At 37.9% G+C, this 27240-nt stretch overlaps 1 protein-coding gene across 4 annotated transcripts in view; it reads left to right on the top strand.

Annotated features, from left to right (window-relative positions):
* The window catches only part of LOC149142423 (choline/ethanolaminephosphotransferase 1-like), a 129987-nt gene that overhangs the window by 4776 nt on the left and 97971 nt on the right, over positions 1-27240 (top strand). The window contains exons 2-5 of one of the 4 annotated variants that reach the window (XM_089446427.1): positions 10605-10777; positions 11769-11778; positions 11911-11961; positions 17814-17891. In XM_089446427.1, coding sequence (XP_089302553.1) covers positions 10641-10777; positions 11769-11778; positions 11911-11961; positions 17814-17891 — 276 coding nt within the window. In that variant the 5' untranslated portion in view covers positions 10605-10640. Of the gene's footprint in view, positions 1-4288; positions 5029-10604; positions 10778-11768; positions 11779-11910; positions 11962-17813; positions 17892-27240 lie in introns of those variants that run through there. The other 3 variants (XM_089446426.1, XM_089446425.1, XM_089446424.1) reach the window with 3 other exon arrangements.

The raw sequence follows: 27240 nt of genomic DNA, 5'->3' as shown, positions 1-27240 counted from the left end.
CAGCCTAGGCTAAGGCAATTACGAGGAGAAATGGCTTAGACTCACAAGAGATGCCTTGAAAACAGGGGAAGGGCCGGTAACAGATCCAAATAAAGAGCAAATTACCCAAAGCCAACCCTTAAAAGCAGGAACACCAATGACCAAAGCAGAGGCTAGAATGAGCCAATTTAGAGAGGAGACATCAGCACTAGGAGGATGATAAATCAAGAGAACAACAGAGAAGGCGCAAGGGCTCAAATGACCGATTAGTAATTCGACAAGCCAAACATGCAACCACAACCCAGAAAAATTCCAACTACTTTCTAGGGAAAATATGATTTAAATAAAAAGGCCTACCACCCAAAACCACACAAACCATTAAGAGTCACAATCACACCAAGGAGGAGATGACAGGGCAATCTGTCCTAATAAATCCCACAAGAGGCAACGATTGCTCAACTATCCAATGTGCTTTTGAATTCCCAAATGCTTCCATTTCCACCCTCATTGTTAATGATCATCCAAAGGAGGGTCATTAAGAAAGATTAAAAAGAAAATGCAAGCCCCATGAAGTTAAGTCGAGCCAAATAAAAGGTTAAAGAGGTGAAGAGCAAGATAAATTTAAGAAAATAAACTACTTCACCATGCCCTCCCTGCCCTTGCTTCAAAAATCCTAAGAGCATAATGGCTATCTAAAGAAAGGGGACTTAGAAAAAGCTACATATAAGAAAAAGTGAAAGAAGGGGAAGTGCGTGTATGCCGAGTAATAAAGGTTCCTTCTCATAAAACTTTGCAAATAAAGAAGACTCCTAGCAACAATTTAATCGGCTAGTTGGACTAAATTAGACCCTCAGTGCTATCTATGACTTTGGAAGTTAATTCATACGTTATCCTTACACCACCTTTCATGAAAATAATAATATCATGTATCTATTTTAATTTAGAGGACTCAAGAAATACTTTGTGTTTATACATTGTTTAACTTCATCTAAAATGATTCTAAGGTTCCAACTTCTTGTTTAGATGTCAACATTAGATGAATGTTTTATCACTTTTAACTAGTAAAGATGTTACCTTGTTATTATTTCTAACCATTCACCTTGTTATTATTTCTAACCATTCAGGACACGATTACTTTTGGATAGGTGTGCCATTAAGTTAGACCCCACTAGGCACCATTGGGAAATTAGGTTGGGTAGCATGGACATATCCTTTCCATGCTTGACATTTTCCATTAAATAATTTTCACTTTCCATCCCATCTATAAAAGAAAAAAATTCCCCTAACCTATGGTTAACCTGTCAAAGATCATCTAAAGGAGGGTCATCAAGAAAGATAAAAAAAAAAAATGCAAACCCCAAAGAAGTTAAGTCGAGCCAAATAAAACTCTAAAGAGGTGGAGAGCAAGATAAATATACGTAAAGAAACCACTTCATCATGCCCCCCTTCCCCTTCAAAAGTCTTAAGAGGAGAATGACTATTTAAAGAAAGGGGACTTAGAAAAAGCTGAATTAATGAAAAGTTAAAAGAAGGGGAAGTGTGTCTAAGCCGAAGTAGTAAAGGCTCCTTCTCACAAGACTCTGCAAATAAAGAAGATTCGCTAGTTGGACTAGAATTAGACACTCAACGCTCTTTATGACTTTGAAAGTTAAATCATACGTTATCCTTACATCCCCTTTCATGAAATAATATCATCTACCTATTTTAATTTCGAGGACTCGAGAAATACTGTGTTTTAGCCCAAAGACGTGTACAAAGGTAGGGGTAGGGTTGTCCACTCGGTTAGTTCTTTGAGTAAATTGGTATCATTGGCTAATCTACTTGTGTTAATTTATCTATGTTGATGTCTAACCATTGGTTAAAGTTGGACATGTTGGTAAAAGTATGGAACTAGGCATTGGGAATCATACTAACCAATGTTAGTGTCTACATGGTGCTTTACCATCTTCAGTGGTTTATATTGGCATTATTTGGAGCATTATTTCTAATGTATAAGTATGCCAAAAATCTTCAAAATTGTTTAAACTTTTTGGGTTTTGATTAAATCGCTTTCTAAATCAAACTTATCAACTTTCTTAAATTTTCATTTACTCATATGTTTTGTTTCAGCGCTTTGTTTCTTTATTGCGCCAAGAGATGTTCTCTAGTGTAGTATGGAAGAGAGATTGTAAAATTATGTTTATAAACATTTTGATTCGGTCAAATTACATATAAATAAAAATAAAATAAAATTAATGATTAAAATGATTAATTATTAATAATTAAACCAACCTAGATCCATCTTAACTCTCAATCTATTAAGGGTTGAGACTCGAGAAAGAGCAAATCTCTTGAGGTGCAAACTTTTCCTCAAGTTTTGCATTCGAAAAAGAAGTTTGCACCCTAAGAGATTTGATCGGTAGATCTAGACTTAAGATGGATCTAAACTAGTTTAATATTCTTTTTTTTTTTTGTAAGTCGAAGTTCTATTCATTCATCAAAAAATAAGTACATAAGTAGCAAAATGCACGTAGTCTCACCCTGACCAGGTTTGTTGACTACCGCGATCAGCGTATGACAAAGAAACGAAATAACAACTAGAGAGACAGTCCCCAACTTAGGGGGCCAAAAGCACCAAAAAACACATAAAACAAGTAAAACCCCTGTAACCATGCTCAATGATCGAAAATAATAGAATCAAAATTGTCCAGAGCAGTCCTTGTAGGAGGAGGAGGACGGAAGGAAAACTGTACATGCTCTTCGAAGTGAGCCATCCATGACTCCAGCTTCTCGGATAACAGATTCTGACCACGCCATACCACCACGACTTGCTCTCGAGCATGACACTGAAAGTAATACATCTTGTTCAACGTAACAATGAGCTCTGCATGTTCTTCCTGCCACGCCCTCTTTGAAGTTTCCAGACGGTCCAGTACAAACTGGATCAAATCTTGACAATTGTCCAAATAATAGTGAAGCTCTGTTGTTTCCCCACTCTCAGGCCGTCTCGCATTCCCCCGCCTACTCGTGCCACCTCGATGCGTCGCTCCACCCCTCTTTGGAGTTTGCGAGGTTCTCCCTCCATGACCAGCGAGCGAGGCACGATGACCACCACGAGCCCCAGAAGTCGCTCGACTCGAGCTGTCGGCGGTTCGACCACCCCGACCAGAACTTGGAGGCTCCTCTGCTGCCATTGCCACTTGCAGGTGTGCCCCCAACCCCCCTGACTGGTCGAAATCGCTTAGACAAGGGAAGGGAATGAGCATTACGCGACTCAGGACACATTATATCAAAACCAACGACGCTATGTAAAGGCGGAACGAGCCAACAATTATTAACACACACTAGAACTATGACTACAGAGAGACTCCCCAACCACACCAGAGAGTCACTTACCAACCTGAACAGGAGAACTAAGGAAGCTGAGAGACCAATATAGCGACAAGACATTGAACCATCGACTCACAAACCCCAACCCCTCAAAGAAAGAGAACTGACCGAAAGGTTTGAGGACAGACACACCTCCGCTACAGAAGTCGCTTAAGAATGCATAACCCTGGAGGAACGCCGCTTGGAAGGGTAGACCTGTGGCCCCATCGACACAGAGGAAAACTAAGGGCGAAGATACCCAACCACCCACACGCTCAAAATAGCCAGAGACCACACACGAGAAAAGAAATCGTCTAATTCAATGACCCTAATGTTGTGGAGGGGGCGCTCACTGCGGAAGCGCCACCATTCCCAAACAGGGTGCCACCAGAGCTCAATCGACGCTCATCAAACCGCCACAAAACCCAAACTGCATGCCAGACCAGAAGAGTGCCACCCTCCATATACCAGCGACGTTCGCCCACTCCCGCTCCCAACGAGGATGATGGGAAGTTCACACGCATTACATTAACACCTCCCATACTTAGAACGCCGTGAGAGGACAGGGAGGTCAACCCCGCACCAACGACCAAGTGTTTAACATCATCGACCACGCGTAAGGTTGCTTGTCGTGTTTATCACCCCCAATGGTGATAGTTTAATAAATTTTAATTTTATAATAAAATCATAATTTCGCTTACTTCTTACTTCTTTTTGTTTAGTAAAGGTGAATTCAAATTAAATTTTTATTTATTTAATTTAAAATTATAGTAAGGTGAATTTAAATTATTTATTTAATTTAAAATTTAATGAAAGGCAATTTTGTATTTTTTGAAGATGTTAAATAAAAACAATTAAATTATGTTTGAATTTAAAAAAATAGGTTTAAATTTTGATTTAAAGTAACCTTATATCATAAAACAAAATAAAAAGCCAAAATAAAACACTTGTGAGGGGCATCGAGCCCACTGCTATGAATCCCCGTGACCACTGTGCCGAGAACCTAACCGGGGCCACCCACAGTTCAACGTCGGACGACACCCCTCGAGCCATCGGACCGGCCACTTTGCGCATACAAACATTGCAGCCGGCATTCCCAGCCTCTCACTCAGCCAACTCGTGGGCCGATCGATCCTCTTCGCACCAAGCCCAACTCAACTCTGTCTCCACTCTGCACAAAACCGTGGCCCGATTCACTATATCGAGTTCACTTAAAAACCCGCAGACATCAATCCCTTCGAAATCTCCGCGGTCAAATCGTGGCCGGTATCTCTCGTCGTGAAAAAATCGCTCCAATCCACTCAGTATAGCAGCTCCCACAATCTGACCCCACCCACAGCAAAACGTTTCCCTCCGTGGATTCGTCATCGATCCAGCCTCTCCAAAGTCTACCCGCGGCTCCACAACGGTATCCTCTCTGCACACTGATCGTAGCCCGCAGCGTTCCACGCACTACAACGGAGGCCTTTCGGGGCATCCCGCGAGAGGGAGAAAGCTGCCTCTTCCAATAGGGATACAAAATTCGACCTCAGCCTGCACGCCGGGATCACATCCACGCAGGCCGAAAACCCCCAATTCGAATCCCTGTCAGCCGATTTACGCGCAGAGAGACAAACCCGATTCGGAACGCCAAGTCCACACATCTGTAATCTTGGTGACAGCACCGAGATATATTCTCGGGTACATTTCGAGTTCTCACTGGTAAATTTGATTTTGCTATCAAAACTCTTGAATTTGCACATTTTGGAACAATTTCATTTATCTTGCACAAAACTTGAAACGACTCATAAACTGGTGCCATTGGTGAAACGAAATTTGAGTTTAGGCAAATCTAATTTAAATTCGATTTTGAGTTTAATGCGCCATATATCAGACGTCAAAATTTACAGCATTTAATTATTGGTGGCGTGACACAAAGAAACTAAAATCTCACAAAACCCAAAACGAGAAAAATTTATAAGAATTTATGCATCTTTGAAAAGGTTGTCAAATTCTTGGGTTGGATTTATCACTTGGCCATATTTCCAAGTTTTCAAATTGTGTTGATATTAATGAATCCTGAACACAAGATTTGAATGATCTCTTTAAGTCTTCGGGATACAAAATTTGCTTGACAGTGGGATTGAGCTGCGTGAAAATCAATTACATAAGTATATTTCATTTGCTGATAATTAAGTTGAAACAAATACCAAATTGGAATTTCCACTTGAAAGTTCATTTTCACTATTTGGTACAAGTGATGTATTTTACTTCTAACGAACCCGATGTATAAGTTTATGTGGTTTCTTCTAAATTGGTATGATAAACTCATGATGAAATTTATGGTACCTCTTCTCACAGACACATTGAGTGATCAAAATTTGTCTTCTCTGAATGATGACTTATGTGCATTTGAGATGGAATAAATGGTGATGACAAATACTTTTCCTTGACATAATTTGTGTATGAATTTCAAATTGACATCAATGATTTAATGTGGATTTATGGTGATGAGATTTCTGTTAAAATTTTTAGTCATATTTGTTTTGCACAAATTCTGAATAGTTTAGTTTTTTGTTTAAAGAGGAATTCTTACAGTTACAGTCGTCTACCATTTCATTTCAAGCACATATACTTTCTCAATGTAATAAGTGATGATGGCAATACATGTTGATGGGAAAAAGCACATGACCTCCACACACACCTTCTGAGAAAGAAATTGCCATAGTGATTTAGGCTATAGATGTGTTTCTGCGTTTATAAATAACAACAAGAGCTGTCATTAAGCCACCAAAGCCCCGATTTGGGATTCATACATGTAGTGAAAACTCGTGACTTCAGGAGACAGCTCATTGAGCTTAAGGTTCAGCTTGTTGAAGGTCTAGTTAACCCTTGTTGGTACCTAAGTCCCCTAACATGGGGATTCGAGATTCGTCGGATATGGGGATTCGAGTGTCGGATGCAGACACGTTGAACCCCCGAAATAGGACACGTTCAGATACGTTATATATATATATATATTAAAAATTAGATATTTCTTACACAAATTCTCATTCATGATACAAATTCATTGATTCAAACATAGATCTTCATCTAGATGTAAGTTTTACAAAGTAACATTATGCATACACAATTACAAATACAATTGTGACATAAATGATAAATGATAAATTATAAATTTATAACACATATTTAATTCATCAATGATCCAATAGGAGAAAGACAAGATAGTAAGATAAAGATGTTGTAGTTTTCTCATTAAGTTGTCAAAATCAAAATGTGTTACTGTTTACATAGGTAGTGCAATGCCAATGACAAATAGAAATAGCAAATACAAAACAACTACAACCATAAGTCTACAAGTATACAAGCCTCAAGGCAGTGGGTAGCTCATGACTCATGAGGCATCAATCCTCATAGTCATCATCAAAATCAGCGTCACTATCCTCATCATCATGGTCACCATTGCTCTCCTCTGCTGCATCCTCCTCCTTTGTATCCAAAGTCATCTCTGCATTTGCTAGTGTGGAGGATGACCCCTCTATAGTATCACCATCATCAAATCTGACAGGCTCTAGCACTTGTTGCTTGAATCTCCTTGAAAATGCTCCCACACCCTTTGCTCCTTGCTCCCAAACACCCACAACAAACCCACAACAAACTAAACAAGTGAATGTGCAAATAGAATGGGGAAATACACCTTTATAACGCTGCACGGGTTCTTGATTTCCGGATTCGAAGTGTCCTGATCAGGGCACGTTCCGAATTCGAAGTGTCCTGATCGGGACACATTTCGGATTCGAAGTGTCCCAATCAGACACGACATGTCTTGATTTTTGGACACGAATCCACCCGAATCGTGTCCGATTCGTCGGATTCGGGACACGTAGGGCTTGGGGGACGAATCCGGTTTCATAGGTTTGTACCCATTTGAGTAGTATTGCAGTAGACATAATTGAACACAGACATCACTTCCAAGTTCCATGTACCCTTGAGCATATCGCAAGTCACCATAGGGCAAAATATCGAAGCCAAACATTTGCCCACCTGACTGTTATAGTGCATCGAAAACAACATTTGGGAAGGTTACTCTCGTATTGGCCTTGCGTCGTTATATCTGAGGGCTATAGCACTAGGCACACTCATTCTTCAAGCCATTTCTTGCTCAAAAATATATTGTTAACTTGTATCGCTTGAAGAAACATTTACCTTTTAATCATGGGTTTGAAATGAACATATCTTTATCTATGTTGCAATTTTATTGATATATACATTTGATGTTTTGCATGAAAGAATCAATAAATGAATAACCATTATACCATGACCTTGGAGAAACATCAACATCAAATCTTAGTCGCATCATCACTCATTCCCAATGGCAAACTTAGAACCAAAATCAAACATAGGGAACTCTCCCTTAGGCTACGAAAATCACACATCCAAAATCTAGAAGTGAGGGGCAAGGCCATTGAGGTGATAGTGGGTGGCTTGCCTGTTAGTGGCCTTAGGTTCTCCCCTTGGTGAGGTTGGGACTTTTTCTCTAGGGAGAATCCAAGCGATAACAGGAGGCACTTTGCAGCCATACTCATGGACATAGAGCTACCCTCGGAGTATGGAGCACTCATTAGGCTTCTTGACACTTACATATGGCATTTTGAGCTCCTTTGGAGAATCACGTCAGAATGGAGGAGGCATTTATCCCACATTTGTGGTTATTTTTGGCATTCGTTGTTATGTTTTTGAGCTATGAGGCTGGCTTGTAACCTCACATTTGTTGAACATTAAAAGTAAACTTGTATTTAGGGCTTTTACTTGTATTTTTGTAAAAAAATATAAGGGTTTTAAGTCTCATATAAATAGAGGCTCCACTTATTTCATTTCATCATCACACATTTATCACTCTTCTCTGGCAAAGAGTGCGAATTAGTCCTTTTTTGCTACTTGGGTCAAGCACCATCATTTTATGGTGCAAATTTCTCTTAGAGATGGTTTCTTACATGGATATGTTTTCTTGGGATTTAAAGAAGTTTAATGCTTTATCTTCTATATTTTTTCATATTGTATTTGTGCTAGTAGGGTTTCTGTTTTGTGCCATGACTAAATGCTAAATCTATGTTGAAATGTTGCTCCATTATATTATGCAAAATTGTGTTGTGCATTTCTTATACTTAATTTCTCCCTTCACAAGGAAAATTGCTAGGGTGTTAATTGGATGTCTTAATCATCCTCCTCTTACTTTATCAAGGCCATTCTTAGAGATTTGTCTGTAAGAAGATTCCATTGACCCATTTAGGATAAGGCACTAATCATTATTGTGATCCATAAGTTTTATTAAATTTTTTTTCCTTTTCTTTGCCCCTAGACATCTATGGTTAGTCGCTTGGGTTTTAGGGTAGAATTTTGCATAAAAATTAAATTTATGTTGATGTTTATAGTACATAAATTGGAAATTGCATCAATAAATTACATAAAAGCAAAGTCTAGCATTGTTGCATGGTTAATCCTTCCTTTTTAGGGCTGATGTCATCCTTATTTGCTGCTTATGGATTAATTTCAGCCGTAAATTCCCATTTATTAACCCTAACATTAGGTGTCTATTGGAAGGACTTTACTCCCTTTGGTTGATTATCCTTGAAAGGCCTTTTATTTGGCTTTTATATGACATTGTGCACCCTATCATTGCAAATGAACAAAACCCTAAATTATAAAAACCATCTCCTCCATCTAGGAATAGAGTATTTGAATTGTGGCATAGAATATCTAGGCTTTTCTGGGCATTGCCAGTGTTCTCTCCCATATAGACCTCTTATCTATCACCTTGAGCTATAGTATTAGAATATCCTTTAGGTGATTTCAGGAAGCCTCCCTTGTGGTCAAATTTCGCTAAAGAGTTTTGGTTCCGCCTAGTGGGGCTTTGCGCTAGGTCTGCTAGGTTTTTCCATAGTACCTAACTGGTATAACCGGCTCTCCAATGGGGTTTATCTCTTGGTTCATTACCCAGGCCTATTCGATTGACTGGTTTGACCGGTTACAGGTTTGGTTCGGGTGATTTTTAAAACTATGGTATAGAAGTGTTTCTAAGTGTCATAATTGCTTATTGGCTCCTCTGGTGGTTTAGGCGAGTCATAGGGTGCCACAAGTTGTTCTAGAATTGAATTATGTGCCCTATCATTTTTTGTTTTTGTTTTGGGAAACAATTTATTTTTGGTCCCAACTCCACTGTATTGTAGTTCCATTTCAACATGGAACCATCAAACTTGTTTAGCACAAACATTGTTCCAAGGCTCAATGTCTGTTGAATTTGAACTTGGGTAATTGGCATGGCGATTGCCTATCTCAACCTGAGGGCCACCTTCCGGCAGACATAATTATATGCCCTATCACATTTTTTTCCTGATTTCTTTCATTTGAACACTTTCTAGCCTTCCTTATGTGATTTGTTGCATGTTTTACAGTGCAAGTACAAAAAATCAAATCGCAGATGTAAAATGCATGAGCATAGTGGGAAAATATCCAAAGCTTATGAGATAACTCTAGTCTTCAAAAGCATTAAACCCACATCACCGTTATATATATATATATATATATATATATATATATAAGGATTTCTACAATCTATCATTAAAATACCAGTGAAAAAGAAGAGGAAAATTAGGATGCAAGTTGGCCCCCAGTTCAATACAAGCAACATTCTCTTATCTCTTCAGGCTAATGAAGTGGATTGTCTGTTATCTGACCTGTGAATAAATTGTATTACTTTGGCAACTGTAGGTTGAATATTTCTAGAAAATATGAGTTGAATGTTACTAAATCTCAGGATTTGTGCATACAAAACATTTTTTATTATCCTGGCATGCAAATAATATCGATAAGACTTTGTGCTTAAGATAAAGATAATTAAATTGATTCAATGGTTCATTGTGTTCTAGCATAACTGCTTTTCTTGACAGGATTCTATTTACTTTATTTATGGTCATTGTGAGTTGTAAACTTTTATGTGATTTTCTTTATTGCAGAAATGAAAATAACTATTGCTCTCTTTAATTCCATGCAGCTTGCATATGGACAATCTTCATTGTTCAATATTTAGTTGTTCTTTACTGCTGTAATATTTAAAATCTATTGAAGGGTGATTGGAAGTGCCTTTGTTGTGGCTTTTAATGTTTTGGCTTGTTACTAATTCTTAACATTTATTGGGGTTACTTATTTGGATGACTTATCCATAAAAGCTAGTTTTCATTTTGCGTTTGTCTTTTTTTTGTTTTGTTGAACAATGGCAAAGTTTGGGTCTATTGCAGGGTTATTTTTCCTGAACGTCATTAGAGGAGACGACAATGGGTTATATAGGACGCCATGGTGTGGAAATGCTACAAAGATACAAGTATAGTGGTGTGGATAGGTCCTATCTTGCCAAATATGTGCTAAATCCCTTTTGGAGCCGTTTCGTGAATCTCTTTCCCCTTTGGATGCCGTGAGTATCTGACTGATTCTGCTTTTAGACTAGTTGCTTAAATCAAAACTTAAGTATGAGCTATATGGATGCAAAATTTCCAAGCTTTAAAGGTTATCATTCCTAACTTTAAATTATGTCCTGCACAATGTTTTATAATGTAGTTAATGGAGATTGTTCTCTTTCAATTTGTTTCATGTGAAAAAATGTAATTATACATAGAGATGCATTCTATGCTACAACCACAGCTCACTTATTGGGTAAAAGCCAATAAGTGCAGAGTCCAAAACAATTTCCATCTTGTATTTTGATTTGAACTTGTCCAGCTCTTTACATCTTTTCTAATTTTGTTTAAAAATTACAAGGGTTAGGGTAACGTCTAAATCCAGTCAAAATCCTATTGTTAGTCGCCTCTATGGTTAGTCATGTCCCCTGCCTTGTTGATGTTCATGGGAGGAATATTAAAGTAATGCCTAATATTTGTCAGGGCCATCAAACGTATGATTCAGGCTTGTAATTTTGTGCTTCATGCTATTCGGCTTGAAGTATCTCCTTTGATAGCAAGTTGCAGTCCACTGTCATGCTGTCATCAAGCAGAATTTATTTTTGACTCTCCTTGCTGGCTTTTTTCCATTGTTCCTCCAGTGTCAGCATGTTGATATCTCCATTGACTGTGATCATCTGAGGATCATTTCTTGCTGGTCAACCAAATTTCCTTGACATGTATATTTCATGTCCATTTCTGTTAGTTTAAGGAATTCTTTTATTCACTGTAGCTGAGCATTATTTGAATGTGTAAGTGCAAGGGTATAGATAGGATTCCCTGTGAAATGAGAGAGAGAGAGAGAGAGAGAGAGAGAGAGAGAATTGGAGCCATAAAAAGTTTTATTTAGCAGATTTTAATAGCAATGCACCATCTCTCAATTAATTTCTAGTCATTATTATTTTCTGAATTTTGCTAACTATACTTTTTTGGCATTTGCTTGCTTGTACACTCGCCAAATTTCAACAGGCCCAACATGGTGAGCGTTCATCCAGAACTAATATTTAATTTTGTGCAATTTGACTTCACATTCATTATGTTCGATTATGATGACTTTTGCATTTTAAAACTTGATTCTAATATTCAGATCTTTTGTTTTTGGTTTTTACAGATTACGCTTTTGGGCTTTTTGTTCATTGTTACTTCTGCTTTACTAAGTTATGTAAGTACCTGCTTTGTTCTGTTTTCTCTATGGTTTTAACTTTTTAGTGAAGAATATATGATTTGGTAGTATCCTGATTCCTAAGTGTACATCTCTCATTTAACACCTCTAATTTGGGTCAAATTTTGTAGATGTTTATATTGGATTTCATAGCTAGTTGAACTAGTTGTACCTGAGAGCCATTATTAGAACTCCATAACAGTGAGAGTGAAGGCTTCTGGGCTTTATAGTGTTATACAGTTCACAATTTATCTATTCTAGATAAGAATTAGCTACTGTCACCCTCTCTTGGTGTATTTTATTTCACTTGCTGAACTGTCTCCTAAAGGCTTCTTTCAATCTTGTAAAGACATAAATCTAATTTGTGCTCGGGAGTAATTTTTTAAGGTCTATTATGTGACTGTGGGTTTTTAAGGCCCATTTTTGTGTATTTTTAAATGGAACTACTGCTTGTACTAACTTACAATGGTCCCTTTCGCTAAGATGCCAAAGCTCTATGAGGGGTATTTCTATTCTATCTAAATGATACCAAAGCTATAATTTGGAACATTGCAAAAGATATAAGTTATACATAAAAATAATACATAACACATATCTCCCTTCAGGAAGCTAGTGGAACATGTATGAGCAAAGGAAGTGTATCAATTACCCTACCAGCCAAACGCACATGACACATGCATGCAGGGGCAGGGAGAAACAAAATCACCCAGGATTTGCACCCGGCCTTATCTGCACCCCACTCAAAAGGGTTTTGAATTGGGATCTTGTTAATTTTAGTTAACAATGGTATGTTCTATGCATAGCACAATTACTTCAATGTTCCTTTAGCAGGCCAATGACAATTTCAATTTAGTTTTTCAATAGCAATCACATTGACAGTAAAAGTAGATAGAACATGAAACAAAATGCAGAAGACAAGCCAAGACAAGAGGACACCAGATTTGGCGGATGCTAGGGAAAAACACCAATGTGGGGAAAACCCTTTGATCAAATCTTCTTATTATTATATCAAACGTTCAGCAGAGAGAGAGTACATAAGTAAAATTGACCAAAACAGCCCTGTCACTTTTGCAGTCAACAGCAGTCAAACTTAGCCCTAACCAAAAAGTCAAAGATGGTCAATGCAGCAGTCAAACTTGCCTCCTTGAGCTCGGCCAACCTCAGTCAAATTCCTTTTTGGTCAAATTCAGCTCAAAACAGTCAACAAAACTGCAGTCAAAGTTGGTCAACCTGAGGTCAACCCTGCGGTCAAACAGGCATGCAGTTAACACAGGTCAAAGTCCTCCTTTTGCCTCGGTTTCTGTGTCCAAAAATGCGGTCTTTTGAGACAGAAAATCAATCTGAAATCAAAGTCAAAGGATCCATGCTGGTCAAACTGCAGAAAAGTCTTGAAATTTTCGGCCCTGTAATTCTGTTCAGAAATAAGTCCTTGTGCCGGACGTGTGAAAGAGATAGAATGCCCAATGCTATACGAACCAATGAGAGGAGAGAGAAGAATGTGTGAGTGATGATGATGCCAAATTAGGTGAGAAGGCACTTGTATTTATACAAGTCGTTGAGGGTGAAGAGTCATGTCCATAGGGCTTCATGAGCCTACATGATGATGTGGCTGACTTGAACAATTTACACATGTGTGGGCAGAAATTCAAAAACACACTTTTACTTGTCCAAATTGGATGATCTTTATATCAATTTTTGTTCTCTCGAAAAGAGGAATTTAATGCAATCATCCTCTCCATCAAATGATTTGTCCCAAGGCGGAAATTGGCCTTAGTTGCCAATTTTAACACTTCCTCTCAACTAGGGGGAATTCCACCCGCCGATTCATCCATCAACATCGACCATCATGCCATCCCGTCATCATGAAGCATCTCTGTATCTCATCTCATGTCTACTCTGCTGAACACTGATATGAATAATAAAGAAGAATCCATCGAGAGCAAGTCACAAGACCTTACCACTTTCCGCTGACAAAAGTCAGTCTTGATCCCAAATCAAGTAGTTGTGGGACACCATGCATCTTTAGGGTTTCTTTGCCAAATACGTACCATTCGATCAATGAATGGTACCTTGAAGCCTTTATCTTCTATCGCAGAAATAGACACTAGGTTTTTCTTCAAATCAGGCACATACAATACTTCTTGTAGATGAATGGTTTGACCTTGATTTAAGTGAAGAGTGATAGTACCTATATCCATTTCACGAGGTAGGTGGCATTGTCACCAAGTATGATATTCAAATTAGTCTTCTTTTCAACCAAATTTGAAAGGGTGTCTTTGTATCCAACGAAGTGCCTTGAGGCAATAGATAGAGTGGAATAGATAGTTTTTCTACAACATTACTTTCTTCATACCTAGAATTTCTTTTGCCCTTTTGGGAGGTCGACCATTTCCATATCGAGTAGTTGGAGTATTTCTCTTTCCTTTATTGTTGAACCCATTGTTCTTTTGATTGCCATTGCCTTTGTAGTTATTGTTGTTGTTGTCATCATCCCTTGGAGTACCCTTCTTGTGAGAACACTCTCTAGCATAATGGCCAAACCTGTTTTAATTGTAACACCTTTCTTTTCTTCATTCTTTGAATCCCTGCTTGAATCCTTGACCTTGTCTTCGTGGACCAACATTATTCTTCCTCTTAGCATGAGCAGAGAAGGTAGTGGGTTCATTTCCATTTGAGGGCTTGTCTCTCTCCATCATCCTGGTCTTTTCTTGAGTGCATCTAGCCAATAATTCATCGAAACCAAGAATCCTGTCATTGTTGAGAATGGTCGTTAAACACATCCCATGATCTTGGAAGACCTCCAAGTGCAATGAGAGTGAGCTCCCTGTCAGCAATAACTTCTCCATTAGATAGAAGGTCATTCTTGATTTGTGTGATCCTCATGAAGTAGGATTGGATAGACTCCCCTCTATCCACCTTGATGTCCTTCAACTTGTTCTTGAGAAAGAGGATTTGATTTGCATTTGCACTAAGTTACCGGATCCGGCACAGGCAGGTGGAGTATTGCCGAATCCACGGATCTGAACCGGATCCGGATACGGATACTCCAAAATACGGTGAAAATACATATTTTTTAAATACACAGATTTTGGAAACCGCTAGCCTTTACAGGATACGGATCCCGCCGGTTTAAGCGTTAACCAGGGAATTAAATTTTTAATACATTATTCAATTATTGTTATCAGTTATATATAATATAGCGTAGCGTAGTGCGGGGTGCGGAGTTAATATATGCACGGTTATATTAATATATTCATATTGTAATATTACAGTTATATAATATATTTGTATGTTAATATAACATTTATATATCGGGGTGCGGGGTTAATATATGCACGGTTATATTAATATATTCATATTGTAATATTACAGTTATATAATATATTTGTATGTTAATATAACAGTTATATGATATATTCGTATATTTATTATTTAATATTTATATATATATGTTATATAACATTATAATAGCAGTTATATTAATATTTATTATTTAATATATGTTATTTACTGTTTAATGTTTAAGGTTTAATATATTTATGTTTAATAACAGTTATATATATTATATTCGTATATTTATTATTTAATATTTATATATATATATATATGTTATATAATATATGTTATATAACATAATAATAACAGTTATATTAATATTTAATATATGTTATTTAAAATTTTAAGCCATCATGTTATTTAAATTTTTAAAATGTATTTAAAATTTAAATTTAATTTTTTTTTAATGTATTTACAATTTAATTTTTAATTGTTTATGGATAATATTAATATATTATAATTTGACCTTTAAATATATTATAATTTATCCTTGGACCTTTTTGTTACTTTGTATGAGGGACGATGCACCATTTCAATGTTTTAATCTTCATATTTATGATTTTATCATTCAATGTTCTAAAAACTAAAAATGTTTGATGGTTTCATGGAGTATTTGATTTTTTAGCTTTAAGGTATTTTTTAAAAGTTTAAATATATATATATATATATATATATATATATTGTACGTGACGTATCCTTGCCGTATCCGGATCTTAGATTTTCAAAAAACTAGCGGATCCGGATCCGGATCCGTATCCGTATCCGAATCCTGTTAACTTAGCATTTGCATGATAGTTAAATTTGTCCTTGAGCTTATCCTCAGATTTGAAGCAAGATGTAGTAGCCATTAGTCCAATAGTCTTGTCCAACAGATCTCTCTTAGTGATTGCTTTTTCACTCTCTTGCTTGGGTTGTCTTCACCTGAGCTCTCATACCATGCTAATTTTAGTTAACAATGGTATGTTCTATGCTTAGCACAATTACTTCAATGTTCCTTTAGCAGCCCAATGACAATTTCAATTTAGTTTTCCAATAGCAATCACATAAACCATTAATCACATTGACAGTGAAAGTAGATAGAATATGGAATGAAATGCAGAAGACAAGCCAAGACAAGCCAAGACAAGAGGACACCAGATTTGGCGGATGCCAGGGAGAAACCCCAAAGTGGGGAAAACCATTTGATCAAATCTTCTTATTATTATATAAAATGTTCAGTAGAGAGAGAGTACATAAGTAAAATTGACTTCCAAATCACAGTCAAAACAGTCCTGTCAATTCTGCAGTCAAGTGCAGTCAAACCTAGCCTTAACCAAAAAGTCAAAGATGGTCAACGAGCAGTCAAACTTGCCTCCTTGCTTGGTCTACCTCAGTCAGATTCGGCCTTCCTTGTTGGTCAAATTCAACCCAAAACAGTCAACAAAACTGCAGTCAAAGTTGGTAAGCCTGAAGTCAACCCCATCGTCAAACAGGCCTGTGGTCAACACAGGTCAAAGTCCTCTTTTTGCCTTGGTTTCTGTGCCAAAAATGTGGCCTGCTGAGAAAGTCAAAGTCAACGCTGGTCAAACTGCAGAAAAGTCTGAAATTTTTGGCCTTATAATTCTGTCCAGAAATTCGTCCTCCTTGTGCCATACGTGTGAGAGAAAGAGAATGCCGAATGCTGTACGAACCAATGAGAGAAGGAGAGGAGAAGAATGTGTGAATGATGATGATGCCAAATGAGGTGAGATGACACCTGTATTTATACAAGTCGTTGAGGGTGAAGAGTCATGTCCATTGGCTTCATGAGCGTACATGATGATGTGGCCGACTTGAACAATTTGCACATGTGTGGGCATAAATTCAAAAACACACTTCTGCTTGTCCAAATTGAATGATCTTTATATCAATTTTGGTCCTCTCGAAAAGAGGAATTTAATGCAATCATCATCTCCATCAAATGAGCTGTCCCAAGGTGGAATTTAGCCCGAGTTGCCAATTTTAACAGATCTTAATGTTAAGACAAAGCTAATCACCTCACTGCTTGCTCCTAGACGACAATTTTTGTAACCAAAAACTGCTGCTGTTTTTGCTTTACTTTCTCTTGGTTTTTTAAGCTCATACATTCTGCATGCTTTACTACAATAGTTGTTATAGTCAAATGACAACTCTGCAATCCCCTGAGAAAACGAGTTTCAATCTTACATATGTTTATTCTTCGGCTTCAGAATGAGCTTGTTACCAATACCGTATCTCCTTGTCACTGTATATGTTGATCCAGAGAATCCTTTGTGTAAATCATTGGCAGTTGGTGATTTTAAATTGTAATGCACTCTATTTGATTGTACATCCCACTGCTGTCTACCTTCTTGATCTTCATGGGATGCTTTGATGTCATCATCTATTTCCTGGAAAGCTAGCATATATTTTGATGATATAAATATATTTAATTGCTGGGATAGTTGAAAAAGTATTTTTATACTGCTCTATTTGTTTTTCTAATATCTTGCTAAACTGATAATGTTTTTGTATCACAGGTTTATTCACCTCAATTAGATAACCCGCCGCCTAAGTGGGTTCACTTTGCTCATGGATTACTTTTATTTTTATATCAGGTTTGTTTTCTACAACACTTGATCTACAAGGTCTTTGTTTGTGGATATATTTGGTGATGTGCAAATGGAAGAATTGCTGGGGACTAAATGATTTTAGACTCTGATTATCTCAGAAACATCTGATTCACTTTTGACATGGACCACTATCTGTCATATATAAAGAGACCATCCAACACTCTCAGTGACTGAAATATGCAAGAATACCACTATTTTTAGTGGGTCATTGTCAAAGATACCTTTCTAACTAGTCATTGCATTAGTTTTTTCAGGATTTACTGGTGACAGTGCTGCAGATAAACTGAAAATTAGCAATGTAAATACTACAATAGAGAGATCATGACAACTTAGAAAACATAAGGCCATTACCTCTGACATGAAGCCATTTGAATGGAAGCGAATACTGTATTGGGATGGATATTAAATATGCTTCTCTGAAGATTGGTCTTCATCTACATGGTGGAAAGGTGGTAGTTTCATGCTAGTTTCTGTATCTCCCAGGGCTGCTTTGACTATAAAATTTAAATAGCTATCCATTGATACACTAACTTTTGCTTTCATAAGGTTTGAGCTTCACTATCTATACAAGTTCGCACAACAACATATACGCATTTGTTCTTTTAAAATTCTTTTCAGTCATAAATATACTGAGAATGAGATGGTGCTTGTAACAAGTGTTAACTTTCCACTTTTGAGCCTGACCTCAATGGCTACGAAGCCACCTTTATTCCTGTATGGAAAACATTTGTTTTTCTCCATTTTCTCCATTATTGTATAAGCCTATAGTGATGATACACATGATATATAAGTGAATACAGAGATGGGATACTGATTTTAGTAAGTTTTTGTGCCTGGAAGGCTTGGCTTTCAATGTCTCTAGTCAAACATACAATGATAATTACGTGTTTCTCAATCTTAGTTTTATTACTTCTTTCTTGAACTTGATTTTGATAGGATGCAAGAAATAATAAAACCCTTATTTTGACTATCTATTCAGTTCCTCAAAAAAGTTGCAAATGAACCTATAACTTTTATTTAGTTGGAGTCATTGAGAGTTTGAAATGTGGGGCAAGGGGTTAACCTCATTTGAATGCCATGAAACATTTCCTGTGATAATTCTCTGCACCCTGTAACACAACTTTTTTTTTCCCAATAGGAAAATCTGGGCAGATCAACCCTAAAGGGAATCTTTTAAAGCCCGTTGGCCAGACTAGCAGGGCCTAATCCCAAGGGCATCGAGGAGAATTGACCCTGTGACCTCCCGATCGGTGAGGTACTTAACAATGGGGACTCGACCAGTTGAACTAACCCTTGGGGCTTTGTAACACAACCTTATTTATATATTAAATTTAATTTAATGTCCATTCATTGCCAAAGTTGGCTAATGGGATTGAAAAGTACAAAGATGAGTGAAACATTGGGAGTGCTAAAATCATCTCCAAGAGAACTGTAAAAGAATAAAATAAAAGAGTACATAGGGAGTACCAAATGAGATACAATCAATCACTAAGAGGTCTTGAAAAACAAAAAGGGTGAGGGCTTGAAGAGCATCAAGGGAAAAGCCCATGTAAAAAATTGCCATCAACTACCAACTCTCCTAACATCCTAGGTTGATAAGAAGTTGGTGATGAAATTTGTACCGCCCACTGGTTGGATGGTTTGGAGTCTCCATCATATGGCTGACCTAGTATTGGATATTTTAACGAGGCCTCTTGTGATCAGAGCTATCTAGTGCTTGGAAGTAAGAAGAGTGAGCCTGTAATTAGTAATGGAGGTCTTTGAGAGTATTCTTCTGTAGGTAAAACATCCTGAGGAGTAGGGTGATACATCTTTGGTCCTTGTACTATGTGAAAGTTCTCAATTTCCATGTGAATATGCGATCAAACAATGATCAATGACGATGAATCTCATAACAGATAATGTAATGTAATATCATCACCAAAATTTATATTATATTCATTATTATTATTTTACTTAGTCAAAGCATGTTCTTCATGTGTATAGAGTCAAAAGAGTAAAAAAGAAATGTATTTGAGTCAAGGTCCCATTTGGACTTTTGTAAGAAAAGAAATTGTATTTTTTTTAAGTCAAAATGTCAATACATGACCAAGTTGGCCCTCCTTGGACAAGTTGGCCTATGTGGCAGCTATTCGACCCTCCTGGATAGCTATATATAAGAGTCAACTCAACCTCTTGGATTCATTCACTTATCACATCATCCATCGACTTTTGTGCCAAAACTAGAAGATAAGACAAGGGAAGTCAAAGGAGAGAAGGAACTCAAAGGAGAGAGAGAAGACGAGTTTTTTGCCCTAATTCTGCTCACACGTGCGAAGTTTATGCGGTTTTCTGAGGCTATTACAGGGCCGAAATTCAGCCTCTATTGCAGGGTTGGAATTTTTTGTGATTTGACTAGATTTTCAGAGGGTTTGACCAACGTTGACTTTTGTTGACTTTGACTTGATTGGAGGAGACTTAGAGGAGGGTTGAATTGGATCCTTGTGGCATCTTTTGGTCTTGGTCTTGGGTCTTGGATATCTCATTTTGATCTGATTCTATAAGAGAAGGATTGTTGGGTTTTCCCCCTTGTGGGGTTTTGCCCTGGCTTGGAGCCTAATTTCTGGTGTTCTTTGTCTCTTTGTGATCTTTATGCTTTGAAGTTTTGTATAATTGCTTGATGAAGAGAACATAAAATTAATAAGAAGACAACTAACATTCATAAGTAATTATCAAGAAAGAGGAATCAAGCATTAAACTATCTAGCACTTGGTTTCTCAACATGGTATTAGAGCTAAGGTGAAGGAAGGAAGCTTGAAGATCATAGTTTGTTGGCACTCTTGATTGAAGACATATTTGCAGCATCTATCTTTTCGTTCACTTTCAATGCAAGGTACATGAAGGAAGGCCTCAAGACTCTAAGGAGTCTCCTTGAATCCATCAAATTATACATCACCAACTTCATCTCGAAATTATCTAAAGAAGTCAAGGATTGTAGTCTTTACTTTGCACTTACAGGTTCATTTGAAGATGAAAGCACATGGGTAATTGGTAGTGGACCTTCAAGGCATATGACATGTGAACGTGGACATCTCGATACCATATCTAAAGGAAGCTCTGCTCACGAAGTTGAACTACGAGACAAAAATAGCTATTTGGTCAAAGGGATTGGATCTATCTCCATAGAGTTGGAATTTGATGGGAATGTTCATATCAACAACATCCTCTATGTTCTAGGTTTGAAAAAGAATTTGCTTTCTACATCTTATTTAGAAGATAAAGGAGACATGGTAGCATTTATTGATGACAAAGTAATTGTTTGGACAAAGGGATCTAATATAGAAAATGCAAGGACTATTGGGATTCATGAGCGGAGGTTTTAGAGACTTCTAACTTCTCCTCCTCAAGATTTAGTATGCTTGGACATTAATCCTTGTGAGTTGTGGCATAGAAAGTATGGCCATCTCCATTACAAAATATTGCCATCTTTGAGTCAAATGGTTATCGGTATGCCTCAATTGAAGGAAGAACATGAAGGAGTTTGTAAAGGGTGTGCCCTTGGCAAAAATGTGAATAAGCCATTACCTAGCAGTGACTTAAGATCCTAGGAAATCGTGGACCTAATCCACTCCGATGTATTTGACCCAATGTCAGAAAAATCAACCGGTGGTCATCAATACTATGTAACATTTATTGATGATCATTCTAGAAAGACTTGGATATTTCTTGAAGTCTAAAGATGAAGTATTCGAAAATTTCCAAGAGTTCAAAGCAAAAGTGGAGAATATGACAAGAAAGAAGATCAAGACCCTGAGATTAGATAATGGAGGGGAACATACATCTAAAGAACTTGTGGCTTTTTGCAAAGAAGCTGGGATTAAGAGGGAGCTAATAGTCCCTTACAATCCCCAACATAATAGTGTAGCCGAAAGGAAGAATCGATTTATTGAAGAATGTGTAAGATGTTGAGAAATCTAGGGGATTATCATTAGGTGATTTCTTTTCTATTAGTGATTGCTTGTGAATGCTTTTTATTTCTTTATATTAGGATCTTCTTCTTATTAGATTATTAGTGTTCTTCTTCATCAAACAGTAACCAATGCATGAACATAAATAAACAAGAGACACAACATGTAGGCTATGAGCCAGGGGCAAAACCTATCACTCTTTGAGAGGAAAACCCGCATAAATTCTTCTTATAGAGATTCCAATTGACAAATACCAAGACCAAGACCCTTGACCTATTAGCCAGTCTAAGACCAAGACACTAGTTCTCTGATCTTTTCTCCTTCTTGATACCTCTTCCTCTAATACCAAGACACTAGTTCTCTGATCTTTTCTCCTTCTTGATACCTCTTCCTCTTCGACCTTCTTATCACTGAGATCATCTCCTCAACGAGTTGTAGATACACTAGAGATGGCACTGAGACATGTCAATGTAGTGTCACCAAAATTTGACCACTGTAGTAGCACCGAAATACTGTGATAGATCCCAGAACAATAGCTTCTTCATAGCACCACAGAGTGGTCTTCCTCTGTTGTAACCTCAAGACCCTTATCTTATGAAACAAAACTTTTGTTGAGCCCTAAAAGGACCCTCACTGCTCCTCCATCGATTATCTGAGTTCCTTCTTTGCATTCGACTTTGTCTCTTCCTTTTGCTGTGACTATGATCCAAACCTTAGAGAGGTCTGAGCCTTACTTACTGCGATTAGCCTTAAAACACAAACTCATTGTTCCTCCCTTACCCATCTGAAGATCCCAGAGATGTCATCGAACTGTTGACTATATTTCATTACCGAAACTTCAGAGGAATTCGAACCTCTGTGCCATAATCATGCAGAGACCCTGCCCACCTATTTATAGTGGTTTGTTCCATATAATAAGCCGACCTATACATCCGAATAGGCGTGTGTCCAAATAGATGAGCCGACATGAGTTATTTTCTCTGTTTTAAGGTCGGAAGGAGTATAGTGCTTGTCGTTGGAGGGCTATTTTACAATGCTATTGACTCAAATACATTTGACACATGCCTAAGAAGGGCTCTTCATACATGACATAGACTCTTTGACTTTAATGAGCAATCCTAAGGCTCTCAATGGGAGCCATCTAAAATAAAATCTTTGCTCATGGAACCCATGAAGCAAGCCTTACAATAATAATTTACTGGAACCCATGAAGCAAGCCTTACAACATGATCTCGGAAGAAGCATTTACTAGAAAGAAGCCTAATGTTTATCACCTCAGAATTATTGGATGTCTTGTCTACATTCATATTCCCAAGGACAAAAGGAAGGAATTGGACCCTGCAGGTATGAAAGGAATCTTCGTTGGTTATAGCACCTCATCCAAAGCATATAGAATCTACATCAAGGAACAATGTCGTAATGAAGTAAGCACAAATGTCATTTCCCAAGGACACAAGGAAGAAACTGGACCCTGTAGGTATGAAAGGAATCTTCGTTGGTTATAGCATCTCATCCAAAGCATATAGAATCTACATCAAGGAACAATGTCGTAATGAAGTAAGCACATATGTCACATTCATTGAAAGCATTGCATACAAGAAGTCCAAGGATATTCCCATTAACTCCGATGAAGAAGGACTTATCTTTCCCATTGAAAAGAGTCCAAGGCTAGACAATTCTCGAGAACCTATAATTGATCATCATGAAGAACTAGAAGGACCAAACGAACATGTACAACCTGTCATCATTCCAGAAACTCGAAAAAGACTAGCATGGTATGCTAGAATGGATGCTTATCTAATAAGACTTGGTTTCGTCAAAAGTACTGCAGATCCGAACCTCTACATCAAGGTAGTAAAGAATGAGCCCGTGATCATATAACCGGTGTGGAGAATTGTGTTCGTCAATGCAAGAAGGAACTACCAGCTGAATCTGACATGAAAGATTGTTTTTGGATTTTTGATGCTCCATTTGGATTAATGTTTTAAAACTCCGACTCCGACTCGGCCAAGGATCGACTCCGACTCCGACTCCGACTCGGTATCGACTCGGCCGGCTCGATTTCGATGACCCGATCGTTGTAAAAAATACATTAAATATTTATTTTTTTATAAAAAAACATAATGTTAAAGATTTTAAACATAATTTTAAAGATTTTCATTCATGTTTCCAAACACACAACATTATAATATAGATGGAAGACAACATATGATCAAAGTAGGCTCATGAACCAATCCATTATATCAAAATGGCACCCAGTGCACTGCCCAATGGCAATACATAGTCAACTGTCATACATGATCAAAGATTCAAAACAAAAAACACATAACCAAGGAGGCTAGAAATGGCCTCTACAACAAAAGTATACTGTGACCAGACTCCAGTACTACTGGCTAGTAGCTACTGCTAGAGGAGCCAAGATCATGTTGATCAATCTCTGGATCATCATTAGAGTCAGACAGGGGGCCCCATGGCTCCTCCTCCTCATCATCATCTCCAACTGCAACTGTAGAAGTGGTACCACTAGTAGGCTGTGCAACTGCAACAGATGCAAGCTGAGATAGAGAAGATATGCGTCTGTGCTTCTGTCGTGGCTGAGCTGAGGAAGCGCCTGCAATTGGAGTCCTTGCTGGCTGTGAGACTGAGGTTGGTAGTACAGGTGGATCGGGATCTGCATTCAACTGAACATCATGTTCAACTGATGCCTCGATATCTAAATCTAAATCAAGATCCTCATCAGGATCAAACTCTGCTAGATGACTCTCCACTACCCAATCTGATGTTGGATCAATGTCTTCCAACACAATGGGATTTGAATCATGTCTTTTGTTTAGCAATTGGTGTCGTCTGAGCTGGAGGTTGTATTGGACATAGACTAGATCATTTAACCATTTTTGATCCAAACGGTTTCTCTTCTTTGTGTGAATCCTCTCAAAGACAGACCAATTGCGCTCACACCTAGTAGCACTGCAAGTTTGACTCAAAATACGAATTGCAAACTTCTGCAATTCAGGACAATGGCCACCAAAGCCTCCCACCATTGTGCTGCAAAAAACATAGGAGTGTAATGAGTTAGCTCAACAAAATTACAAATTATATCCAACTTTCAAATTATAAACGATTTAACAAAATTTAAAAAAAAAGTAAAACTATTAAGAATTTGAAAATTGAAATTTTTGTTTACCTGGCTCATCTGCTTCTCTTGCAATCTTTGCTAGGTTCTTCCCAAAGGTACCTGAGGCATTGCTGAAGGTTGTGACCTGTCGGTGTATCTCTAGCTGATCAGACTCCAATGGGATCATGCGATCAATGCAATCAATCAGTCCATCTCTGACCTCCCCCCTCAAAGCTCCTGACTCCTTAGCTTTATAATGATACCGTGGGTTCAAAAAATACCTAGCGGCATGTATAAGGCGATGGAGTTGATTGTTCCACCTTTCATCAATGATTGTCCAAATGGGCCCATACTTAGCCACTCTATCCTTGTATGCCCTCTTTATTTGCTCCTTTGCTTGATCCATAGCCTCATAAATGAAGCCCATAGCCAACCTTTCCCCATCCACCAACTTCAACACCTTAACCAGTGGCTCAGCAAGCTTCACAATCTCTGTTGCCTTTCTCCAAAAAGTTTCTTCATTAACTTTCTTTTTCAAATCTTTGCCTTCCGGTTTGTTAGACCAATTGCTTTGATTCCATTCATCACTGGAAAACATCTTTTGCAAGTTTCTATTTTGGGAAAGCATAGATTGCAATGTCAAAAAATGAGTAGCAAATCTAGTGATGGCAGGTCTAATAATATCCTTGCCCCCAGTGTGTTTCCTCATGAGGCTCAAAATCAATGAATGATTGTAGATAAATTTTGTTATGCTTTTGGCATGATCTACAGTGTTTTTGACCCAATCTATTTTTCCAATATCCTCAAGCATGAGGTCTATGAAATGTGCAGCACATCCGGTCCAAAAGATGGTCTTGTGTTTTTCCTCTAACAGTTTACCAGCAAGAACATAGTAAGAGGCATTATCTGTGATGACTTGAACAACATTAGCCACCCCCACCTCCTCAACAACCTGATCCAATAGCTGAAACAATAATTGCCCATCTTTTACCTTATCAGATGCATCAACTGATTTTGAAAACATGGTTCCCCGTGGGCAGAAGACAAGAAAGTTTATGATGGTATTGTTTCTTTGATCAGTGCATCCATTTGACATGATGGTACATCCTGTTCTTGCCCATGAGTCCTTGAAATCTTTCAAATACTCATTAATGGAGTCAATTTCTTTCTGCAAACGATACCCCCTTAGCTCATGCATAGTAGGGCCTTTGAAGCCTTTTCCAGCAGCATGTATGGCATCAAACATAGGCTCATAATATGGTGAACGGGAAGCATTGAAGGGGATATCAACATCATACCACCATCTAGCTATGTACTCACAAGTAGTCTCCCTCAATTCTTTCTTCCAATGGTCATCTAAAGTGGGCTGCATTTGACTTTTACTAGCTTGAGGACCATGTGCATCTGATGGAGAGGAGGGAGTGAAATAACTTTTGATAGTCATATCACCCTTTTTCATTCTACCCTTTCCCTTATCTTGAACAGAACCAAAAGAGGGAGGAACATATCGGAAAGGGTTGGATGCATCAGTATGAGGGATAGAGGAAGAACCCTCAAAATCATAATTGGGGTTGGTAGCCATCATTTTTTGTATCTCCCTCTTCCTCCCAATTTCAGCCTCTAACTCTCTTTGCCTAGCCTTATCTTCTTTAAACTTCTCAAAGTTGGCCAACGATTGCTTCCTAATCTCTCCAATTTCTGGTGAGGTACATGGAGTAATTTGGCCTCTAATCCTTGCCAAGTGTTGTTTCAGCCTATTAATGCCCCTAGGACCTTCCTTAATTTTCCTATGGCAAAATTTGCAATGCATTTGACTATCAACCATTTCAACATATGCCCAAGCAGGATCTCTCACTCTAGGTGCCATTTTTTGACTAGGAAATGAAAGCAAACAATCTGAAAATGAAAAAAAAAACATTGATTCAATGTTCATTTCTTTCACAAAAAACACTCTCTAGGCTTTCTAGATATGCACCTAAAATTTGATAAGCAAAAACAGATTTGTAGAGGTGAAAAAAATACCTCCAGGCACAAATTGCCTCCTCAAGCTTGCTCCAAGAATCAACTCCTTAATGCTGCTCCAAATGGCTGCCCAAGAAGCTCCTCACTCCAGCTACAATGCTTACCCAAGACTCCTCACTGCTGCTCCAAAAACAAACTCAAGAACTGTTCACTAACTCTCTGAAGTTCTCACTCAAATGCATGAGATGGCTGTGAGAGAATGAGAGCATTTGAATGTGTTAAATAGGGTTTGGGAGAGGGGAATGGACCC

Source organism: Pinus tabuliformis, chromosome X, assembly GCF_031772625.1.
Source record: "Pinus tabuliformis cultivar Carrire ecotype Pingquan chromosome X, CPIR1, whole genome shotgun sequence".
Classification (NCBI taxonomy): domain Eukaryota; kingdom Viridiplantae; phylum Streptophyta; class Pinopsida; order Pinales; family Pinaceae; genus Pinus; species Pinus tabuliformis.
This window is presented reverse-complemented; position numbering and strand designations above follow the sequence as displayed.